The sequence below is a fragment of the Diabrotica virgifera genome, chromosome 10 (genome assembly GCF_917563875.1).
Source record: "Diabrotica virgifera virgifera chromosome 10, PGI_DIABVI_V3a".
Classification (NCBI taxonomy): Eukaryota; Metazoa; Arthropoda; class Insecta; order Coleoptera; family Chrysomelidae; genus Diabrotica; species Diabrotica virgifera.
In genome coordinates this window covers 131,262,082-131,272,900 of record NC_065452.1, presented here as the reverse complement: position 1 = coordinate 131,272,900, position 10,819 = coordinate 131,262,082, and the positions used below count along the sequence as shown (strand labels likewise).

Here is a 10,819-nt window from a genome sequence, read left to right as displayed (position 1 = left end):
AGATATGGATACAGAGGAAACCAATACAAACCTAATCATATGCTATGGACCAGATGAAGACGCAACAAAAAACGAAAAGAATGAGTTCTGGGACAAATTACAAGAAGTGATAAATGATTGTACAGAGAAAATTGTGATCACAGGAGACATGAACAGTAGAGTGGTAGATGTCCAAGGAGACATCGAGGACGATCTTAACAACAGAATGTAAAACACAGGAAAACTATTCCAAGCACTAAATAGAGGATTCCTTAATAACAAAGAAATATCAACAAAGACCAAGATGACAATATACAAAACAATATATAGACCTACGGTGACATATGGAGCAGAAAATAGGATATTAAACAAAAGAGATCAGAGGAGAATTCAGGCAGCAGAGATGAAATACCTCAGAAGAACGATCAGAGTAAAAAGAACTGATAGAATCAGAAATGAAGAAATAAGAGAAAGATTCAAAATCAAACCAATACTCGACTCAAGGAGAAAAAATTGGCATGGTTCGGACATCTAACCCGGATGGACAATAATAGTAAAAAGAGTGTGGGACGCCAAACCAATAGGGAAGAACAGAAGAGGAAGACCCATTAAAGAATGGAACAGTGACATTTCGCAGATACTGCAGAGTAAGGGTAAGACTTGGTAGGAAGTAACACAGATGGCATTCAATAGGAAGGAATGGAGAAAGTTCGTTAAGAGCTAGGACAACTCAGAAGATTGTAAAATATTGTAATTTAATGAATTGTATTATAAGCGGCCCAACACCGAAAGGTACAAATGGGTCTACTGATTAAGTAAAGTAAAAAAACATAAAAGAAATATAGTAAAAGGCAAAAAAGTGTAATAGGAAATACAATAAGAGTAGTAGAAGACAGATAACATATTTATGAAATGTCGAAAAGAAGAGGTCAATGGTCTCGAGCAGTGGTGTCATGGTGCGGGAACGCGTGGGAACGCCGTTCCGGCACTGGTTAAGAAAAGAAAAAAAATAATAGAGAATTTAGGTTTTGTAAACAAAAATTAGCAGTGCGTTCCGGCACTGCTAATTTTGCCATGACACCACTGGTCTCAAGGGAGGCACAAACAGAAGATTTTATTTATGTACAGTAGTACAACCTGCCATATTCGGACCTGCCATATCCGGACCTCCCCATATCCGGACGGTTCTGCCATCCGCATCTACCGAAATCTACCGAGAAAGGCAGTCCTGCTGTTGTACAACACACCCTAAAAAACTAAAAGATGGCGAAATAAATTGTCTTTTTTGCCCCCAAATGTGACAACCCTCTGTCAGCCTATCGATCAAGATATTATAGAATCTATAAAACGTGTCTATCGACGAAAGTTATTGACGGTGTTGATTACTGGAATGTATGAAGGAGAAGTGGTCTTGATATCCGGATTTTTTCATATCCGGATCGGTCTGTCGCCACATTGATCGGGGTATGACAGGTTTTACTGTATTTATAAATCCCATAATCCCCACTCACCAAACAAAATTTCACTCACCCTTGTTTTCGAACAAAATACACGATTTACTATCAGGATAGCAGAAACGCTTGAAGTATATTCAATCTGTAGCGGTCGTGCATGCCCGACCTCCGTCGTATCAAAAATATCACGAAAGTCCAACAGAGTCAGGCAAACCCACCAAATACTCAGAATTTCAGATTTTGTATCAGGATAGCAGAAATGCGATCCGCCGCGAACCACACGCAACACCGACCGAAACAAACATTCAAAATTTCAAATTTTGTATCAGGATAGCAGAAACGCGAGGAGATAGTCGGATTCTCGATCCGTCGCGAAGTGAAAATCCACATGCAACACCGATCGAAGCTGACAAACCCGTCAAAACATTCAGAATTTCAGATTTTGTATCAGGATCGCAGAAACGCATGAAGATAGTCGGATTCTAGATCCGGCGCTAATTAGTCAAATCCTTACCGATCGAATTTAACAAACCCGTCAAAACACTAAGAATTTCACATTTTGTATCAGGATAGCAGATACACAAGGGGGTCGTCCAAATATTGATCCGTGGCGCAGTGAGTAGTACGTCAGTCTCTCCTCCCCTATACTATGGACACGCCCACAAAATGGTGTATTGATAAAATTGTAATTTTCAGTATTATAAACCGGAAGGGTTTTATATAAAAATATTAGTGTTTTATAGTAACAATAATATTAATTCAACGTAATAAATATGTTTCAGTTTATTTATATCTTATTTAAATAATAAACTAATTTTTGTCTTAGCTATCAGCGCCATCTGTCATAAAAAGGTCAAAGTTTTGTTGAAAGTATAGGCATTGTTATTATTTTTATATGCCCATTTCGCCGATTCAAGTTCATATAGGCAACCCAAATTACACGGCACAAAGTAGTGGGTCAGGATTTAGAATTAAGTGAAAAGTAGCTAACTTCACGCTGGCTCGGCAGTATGACGTGAAGACTTGGATCTACAGACCGAGCGCGTCTCGTAAATTGCACGGCTTCGCGCATCGTACTTGAAACACTGTGTCAGGTGAGGTGTTTGAAAATTTGAGTAACTTGATTCTGTGGTGTGAATTTCTAAAACTTTTAAATGTGGTTTTTGACCGTTGTGAGAAATTATTTATTTAGTGTTGTGTTTACAATTTAAACTTTTGTTTTATTTTCAAAGTGTTCTTTTTGTTGTAAGTAGAAAATGAATCGTTGTACTAAGTGTAACATAAACTTTTCGAAATCTTTAATCTATGACGGCACATATGTATAAAAAGAAAACATCCAGGTAATATCATATTTTATACAGGGTGTTTGGTAAAGAATGGACCATAGCTTAACCGTAGATTTCTGAGCTTAAAATAGGTCGATTTAAGCTAACTTACCTTAGTACTAAAGTTGATAATAATCCGAAATACAGTTTGTCAAAATTAAACTTTTATTTTATTTATTATCTTGAATATTGAAATTTGGTAAGCGGGGGTTTTTTGGGATGAGAAATCTAAATTCGCCACCAAAACTGATGTATTACCCAGAGGGCGCCACATACGTCTTTCATCGCTCATTTAATACGTTCAATTTTTTATCCCCTACTCTATACATAAAACTAGTGGAGGTGTTACCTTTAGCGATAGTAACATATAAATTGACATTATATTGATTGTTTCCCACCTTTAGACGTATCAGAGGAGTATGTCAACTAAAACTCTAAAACTGTCACTGATGTGACAGTGGCATTTCTCAAACTCGTTCGATACGTCTAAAGGTGGGAAACAATCAATATAATGTCAGTTTATGAGTTACTATCGCTAAATTTAATACCTCTACTAGGTTCATCTCTTTTTTATCTCACAACTTAATATCTTTTCCATCTTTTGCGTTATTTTGCGGTTATTTAGTGCGCTCATCACTGTATATTTTTCAATAAAAAATTTTGTTCTCTCAATATTTTTACTTAAAAAAAGGTATACTATATTCATCTCACTACATAAACTCAACTACTGTTTTCGAGATAAACGCATTTTAAATCTGCGATACAACATAATTTTTTGCATAATATCATTGTAGCTAGACCCGAAAAATAAACATGAAACCATAATAATTGTGCCAATTCTCATATTTATGTCATTGCATCGCAAATTCCATTTGAAGAAATTTGCAATACATTTTTGTAAATTTTTATGATTTTAAGTTATTTTTTTGGGTGTAACTACAATGATATTACTTATGCAAAAAATTACGTTGTCTCGCAGATTTAAAATGCGTTTATCTCGATAACGGTTGAGTTTAGCGAGATGAATGTAGTATATACCTTTTTTAAGTAAAGATATTAAGAGAATAAAGGTTTTGATTCAACCTTGATTGGTTGGTTAGTGCCCTCTAATTCAAGGAATGAAGTATACCATTCAGAAGGTAAAAGAAAATTATCCATGTAGGTTAGTGTGTGAAGATTGCGAAGCTTGTCTACACTGCTATACTTGTACATGCTTGGATTCGTGTATAAAATGGAACATGTGTAAACATATTCACTTAATTTGCAAGTATACTCAAATCGATTTGACTAAAGAAAGTACCATTCCAAACATAAATTTCTTAGCAGGTAAAGTTTATTATACCTTAGTACTTATCAGAGGCGTGCGGTCCATGGAAGCGGGGGAAGCGCCGCTTCCCTATTTATTCGTCGATATAAGAGAATATATTATTAATTAATATTTAATAATAAAATTTTTTCCCTAATCCAAATAATCTACATATTACCTAGCCAATAGGCATTGAAAAATATTAAAAATTAATCGCGTACGAACGAACTCAATATGCACACAATTCAACTATTTGGTCCACTCCTGACAGAAGCGCATCTCAAAATCGCCGCTTGTCATGCAGTTGTCCCTTTTAAAATTGGTCAGGGTTCAATGACCGCACCCACTAGTCGCGCGAATTTTGGTATGCCATGGAAGCGCTCGTCGTATCGCCTTCCCGAAAGTGAGATGCTCCGACTGTTACTGCTGCTAAGGGGTGCTTAGTTTAGGTATTACATACATTCGCTTAAAGAATATTTCGATTTAAATTTTTTGCAGAGATTTTTCCTTTTACTGATCTTTTATTTGACATTTTACAGAAATCAAATGATATTGCATTTTGTATAAGACAAATTGATGACTTTATTAATACGATAATTTAAAAAACGAGAGCAGTTTAAAAATATTTGGGATAAAACTGAACATATGGGGTTTGAATATGAAAGAAAAATAATGAAGATTGATAATTTCGGAGACAGAGAGACAGAGAAAACAGAGGAAACAAAGAGACCTTTTGATAATATTCTTTAACAAATGAATTCTAGCTTTCAAAATTTTAACGATTTAAAATTTGTAGAATTATATATAATCTTAATATTTCTAATTATAATTCATCAAAATTTCCCACAGAGGAATTTCTGTCATTACGATTAAATAATGAAAATTTTTTGATATCCCAGCTTTGCATTCTCAGTTAAGTATCATTTATGAAACAACTGACATGAATGATAAAGGATAATAATAATACCCAGAAATCTGGGATTTCTTTATAACTACTGGTTTAAACAAGTCGCTGTGTGAAGTGGTCAAGTTGTGTGAATTAGTACTACTACTAACTATCCCAGCCACAAGTGCATCAGTTGAACGAAGTTTTGCAGTATTAAGATGCATTAAAAGTTTCAAATTAAGAGTTTAAAAGAAATTCAACAAGCGAAGACAGACTTTGAAAGTTAGCCCTATTATCCATTGAAAAAGACTGCATTCAACAATTATCAGAAGTTGATAGGAGAATAGACCTCGAGTATAAATAAGTGTCATTTTAGTGAAAGTTGTGTGTTGTGGAAAATGTCTCGGAGTATATTTTTTTTAAATAGGATTCTTCTTTAGAAAACCAAGCCCGGCGCGAGGACTCAAGGCCCGAGCTAGCAATACAGATCAATGATAGGTCACTAGTCACTAGAAATATCGGGAATAGAGTGCCTCACGCGTCACGGATTTAGTGTGTGAGTCCTTGTACGCAGGAGGTCTCACATAATTAAGTGCTTTACTGATAGAGAGCCCCTGCGCATCAGAGTGTTATCAGGTGGAAAGTTGCTCGACCCTCGACCCTTAAGAAAATATTTTTATATCCTTATTGAATCGCTTCCCCTTTCGAAAAAGTCACCGCACGCCACTGGTACTTATATAAAAATAAAAAAAATAATGTATCATTATAAATATACCTATTACATGGTTGTGCAATGGTTGCTAAAATTACAGATTAATTTTATTGATACAATTTTTGGGAATTAACAAATTTTTATAAGTAGACTGACCTAAACACAGTGTTGTATAATTCTAAAAAAATTTATGCTCCTAAAATTATTATTATTTTTTTTAATTAGGTATAGGTGCCTGCAGCAGTTATCTGAAGTTTCCGATACAAAAAGTATGTACCCTTTAATGCAGGTCATTTTCCTAGCTTGGGCGGCTTGGTCTATATGAAAAACTTTTAAATCTTTTCCTTTGGTAGTTATGTTAGATCTATACAGGGTGTTTCATTGGGAAAGTAACATACGTTAACTGTAGAAAGAGGACACTTAGGCGATCTCAAAAATACCATACTTAATGGATCTTACTCCATTAATAACAAAGATACTGGGTGTTTTATCTATTTTGCCATTTTCTTAATTGGTTCATAACTTTTTAACCACACTGTATATTTATTTTATATTTGGCACGCAAATATTATTTAAGGGTACAATAAATTAATTTATTTACAATTGTAAAAAATCCAGATCCGGATTAAAAAATATTGGAAAAATATTCCGACCCCAAAACAACACCCTGTACATTAAATTTTTTTAAAATGGATTTTTCAGTTGAAAAGAGGATGAAAAACTAAATTCAGTGGTATAATTTGAATTTTCGGCAAAATGATTTTTCTGGTGAAATTTTGAATTTCAATTCGGAAATTAAGTGAATTGCGAGAGCTCAAGTAGAAAAAAATTGAAATACAGCTTACAACTTGTCAACCACACTGTATATTGATTTTATATTTAACACGCGAATATTCTTTTAGGTGTCCAATCAATTAATTTATTTACAATTATAAAAAATCCAGGTCCGGTTTAAAAAATATTGTGTAAATATTCCGACTCAAAACAACACCTTGTATATTAATTTTCTTTAAAATGGATTTCGCATTTTAAAAGAGGATGAAAAACAAAATTAGTGGTATATTTTGAATTTTCGACAAAATGATTTTTCTGGTAAAATTTTGAATTTGAATTCTGAAATTATGTCAATTGCCAGAGCTCTTATAGAAAAAATTAAAATGCGACTTAATTTTAATTAATACCATTATTTAATCTAAATTGGTAAAATGTTAATATTTTAGTGTTTTTTATTATGTCGTGTGAAAAATAGTTTTTGGCGAATATTCATCTTTAAATAATGAATAAATAATAAAGGATCAATAAAGAATACATCACTTTAATCAACAAAATAGCTAAAAATTGTAACAAAAAAGCGAAAATTTGCAGCATAATCATTATTCAAAACTAAAGTACTTATTCAAAATTACCACCATCAAAAATTATTTTTTTTTATACGTAGGTACGGTAAATTTTTGTAGTTAGGTACCTAGCGTCATGTGTACTGTGTACTGTGTGTGTTGAGTAAGTGTCTTGTGACATTGCAAAGTCGACGTCATTGTCTTTGCAAAGAGACGCTAATTGTATCCGAACGTCTGCGGTCCCTCCGGTGAGTATCGATTCCACAAGGACAGAAACTATTTTCATTTATTAATTTATAATAAACGAAAAATTTCTGACCCTGGTGAGATTCGAACTCACGACCATTCGGACCTTTCGATCCAAAGGTAGGCGCTCTTACCACTGAGCCACAGAGGGGGTCATCAAAAATTATTGTTATGTGTGCAAATGTTAATATTTTACCAATTTAGATTAAATAATGGTATTAATTAAAATTAAGTCATATTTTAATTTATTTTACTTTGAGCTTCGCAATTCACATAATTTCAGAATTAAAATTCAAATTTTTACCAGAAAAATCATTTTGCCGAAAATTAAAAATATACCACTAATTTTGTTTTTCATCCTCCTTTCAAATGCAAAATCCATTTTAAAAAAAATTAATATACAAGGTGTTTTTTTGGGTTGGAACATTTATACAATATTTTTTAATCCGGACCTGGATTTTTTATAATTGTAATTAAATTAATTGAATGGACACCTAAAAGAATATTCGCGTGTTAAATATAAAATCAATATACAGTGTGGTTGACAAGTTGTAAGCTGTATTTCAATTTTTTTCTACTTAGAGCTCTCGCAATTCACTTAATTTCAGAATTCAAATTCCAAATTTCACCAGAAAAATCATTTTGCCGAAAATTCAAAGTATACCACTGAATTTAGTTTTTTATCATCTTTTCAACTGAAAAATCCATTTTAAAAAAATTTAATGTACAGGGTGTTGTTTTGGGGTCGGAACATTTTTCCAATATTTTTTAAGCCGGACCTGGATTTTTTACAATTGTAAATAAATTAATTTATTGTACGCCTTAAATGATATTTGCATGTCAAATATAAAATAAATATACAGTGTGGTCAAAAAGTTATGAACCAATTAAGAAAATGGCAAAATAGATAAAACACCCAGTATCTTTGTTATTAATGGAGTAAGACCCATTAAGTATGGTATTTTTGAGACCGCCTAAGTATCCTCTTTCTACAGTTAACGTATGTTACTTTACCAATGAAACACCCTGTATATTATATTGATAAATATAATGGGTGGTAGTAATATTAGACAGTTCGATATATAGTATGTCCCTGTAAGTTGTATCCATATGGAAAACTTTTTTATTATTAATTTTACGAAAAAAGTCATTCTTCATAAAAAGCTCTGCATGGTCCAAAACCTAAGATTCAACCATCAGATATCAAATTTTATGAATATTATACGAGGTATGTCAAAAAGTTTGAATTTCACTCAGGAGTAAAGTAGCTTTATTTTTCACAATATTGAAAATTGCTATTATGGAAAGTTGTTTGGAATTAAAAACTATATTGTAGTATGCAATTACATCCTTCTAATTGAAAAATTTTTTTCTGAAAAATTATGGATAACTAACATTATTTTCAGTAATTCTAATTCTAATAACTCTTTTTTTATTAATTTTACAAAAAAAGGGATTCGTAATAAAAAGTTCTGCATTGTCTAAAATACTCTAAAACCTAAAATACAACCATCTTATGTCAATTTTATACGAGGTGTGTCAAAAAAGATAAATTTAGATCAAAAGTAAAGTACCTTTATAGTTCAAAATATTTCAATAAGAAGGATGTAATTACATACTGAAACATGGTATTTAATTCTTAATAACTTTTCATAATAACAATTTTCGATATTGTGAAAAATAAAGGTATTTTACTCTTGAGCCAAATTCATATTTTTGACATACCTTGTATAAAACTGATTAAAATTTGACATAAGATGGTTGTATTTTAGGTTTCAGACCATGCAGAACTTTTTATTAAGAATCACTTTTTTTCGTAAAATTAATAATAAAAGAGTTATCAGAATTGAAATAACTGAAAATAATGTTAGTTATCCATAATTAAAAAAAATTCAATTAGAAGGACGTAATTGCATATTAGAATATAGTTTTTAATTCCAAACAACTTTTCATAATAGCAATTTTCAATATTGTGAAAAATAAAGCTACTTTACTCTTGAGTGAAATTCAAACTTTTTGACATACCTCGTATAATATTCATAAAATTTTATATCTGATGGTTGAATCTTAGGTTTTGGACCATGCAGAGCTTTTTATGAGGAATGACTTTTTTTCGTCAAATTAATAATAAAAAAGTTTTCCATATGGATACAACTTACAGGGACATACGGTATATAAGATATCATTTTGATGGTGTTTTAATAATGATTTAATTTTTCCTCTATTTCAGGCTGTGTAGAACTTATTTATAAACGAAATAAATTATTTACCTGATATACCTATATTACTTTTATTTAGGTGATGCTGACAACCTGGTGATTGAATGCGATGACGAGAAAAGGGCTTTAATAGGTGCGGTTAGCAAAATAAGAAGAGATGAGGAAAATTCTCTGAAAGAAGCTAAGGAAAAATTAATTTTACAGCTAACAGGGCAAATAAATAATTTAGTTTCTTTCGAAGAATTAAAGGCTGTACAAAAAATTGAAGTCCCGATAAAACCCACCATAGATGCTATAAGAAATCAAAAAGATATCAATTTGGGTTTTCCATCCACATCCAGAATACCCTCCAATAAAAAAATTATACCCCAAAGGAAATTTTTTCCAACAAAAAAAATTAAAAAGGAAAGGAAAAGTTCAAAATTGCAAAAGCCGTCCTCAGAAGAAGCCAATATGCTAGCTACAAAAGTTTTAATTCAAAAATAATTTATTTTTTTATGTGTCAGTATATAATATATATTTTAAAATAAGTTTTGTTTCATTTTTTGAGAAAAAATAAAAAATACAGCATACTTACAGTACTTTTTTTGAAATGCTATTTTCCAAAGTTTATAAAATTTCTTACGCTTGATTTTATATTAATAAAGTTAAAGTGGACTTTAAATTTAAAGTTTTCTTTAACTGTAACAATTTAAGGGCTCGGGGCAATAAGGGACCTAAGCCTCATTTGAAAAGTTTTGAGTAAATCACGTTTAAAGTTTTTGACTAAATCCTGAAATCGTATTTTTATATTTTATAATGTTTACCTTAATTCCTTGCATGCATAATAAATTATTAAATATATTTTTTCAAAGAAACATACAAAATGAAACTGCATTTGTTAAGAAAAAATTTATTAAACAAATAAATGTGGCTTATGACCTTTTTGAAAACAACAAAATGAATCATTCTAAAATCAAGAATACACCTACAATATTATTTTTTATTAAAAAAAAAATCGGTTTTATCATCCTTGTCTACTTCCTCTGCTTGATCAACTTGGTTGGTTATAGTCTTGTTTAATATTACTTGTACTGATACCAATAATACTGAGATTAAACTGCTAGTTTACGAGAGGAATATATTGTAAAAGTTTCTTTATATCCTGAATTTTTTTGATGCTCAGTACTATTGGTCCTCCATATATATATTTTTTAAGCTTTTTGTTGTCACCAAACTTTACAACGCTCTTACCAACATTTACTTGATCAAACGCTCCATTTAGGGTATGTTTAATGAATATGAAATTTGGGTGTTCGCTATCGAACCAAGAAGGGACCAAGCCACCTACTAAATAAAATACTTTTTTGGGCTTA

General features: G+C 31.6%; 1 protein-coding gene across 1 annotated transcript; it reads left to right on the top strand.

Moving 5' to 3' along the window:
* Positions 1-3,996: 3,996 nt before the first annotated feature.
* On the top strand, positions 3,997-9,950 carry LOC126893150 (uncharacterized). Its single transcript, XM_050663102.1, has 2 exons — positions 3,997-4,084; positions 9,544-9,950. Exons 1-2 carry the CDS (start codon positions 3,997-3,999, stop codon positions 9,948-9,950), a joined length of 495 nt encoding a protein of 164 aa, XP_050519059.1.
* The last annotated feature ends 869 nt before the right edge of the window (positions 9,951-10,819 follow it).

Coding starts and splice junctions, on each gene's coding strand:
- LOC126893150 (XM_050663102.1), top strand. CDS start 3,997: ATGTGTAAACATATTCACTTAATTTGCAAGTATACTCAAATCGATTTG. Junction 4,085..9,543: donor AAACATAAATTTCTTAGCAG/GTAAAGTTTATT, acceptor ACTTTTATTTAG/GTGATGCTGACAACCTGGTG.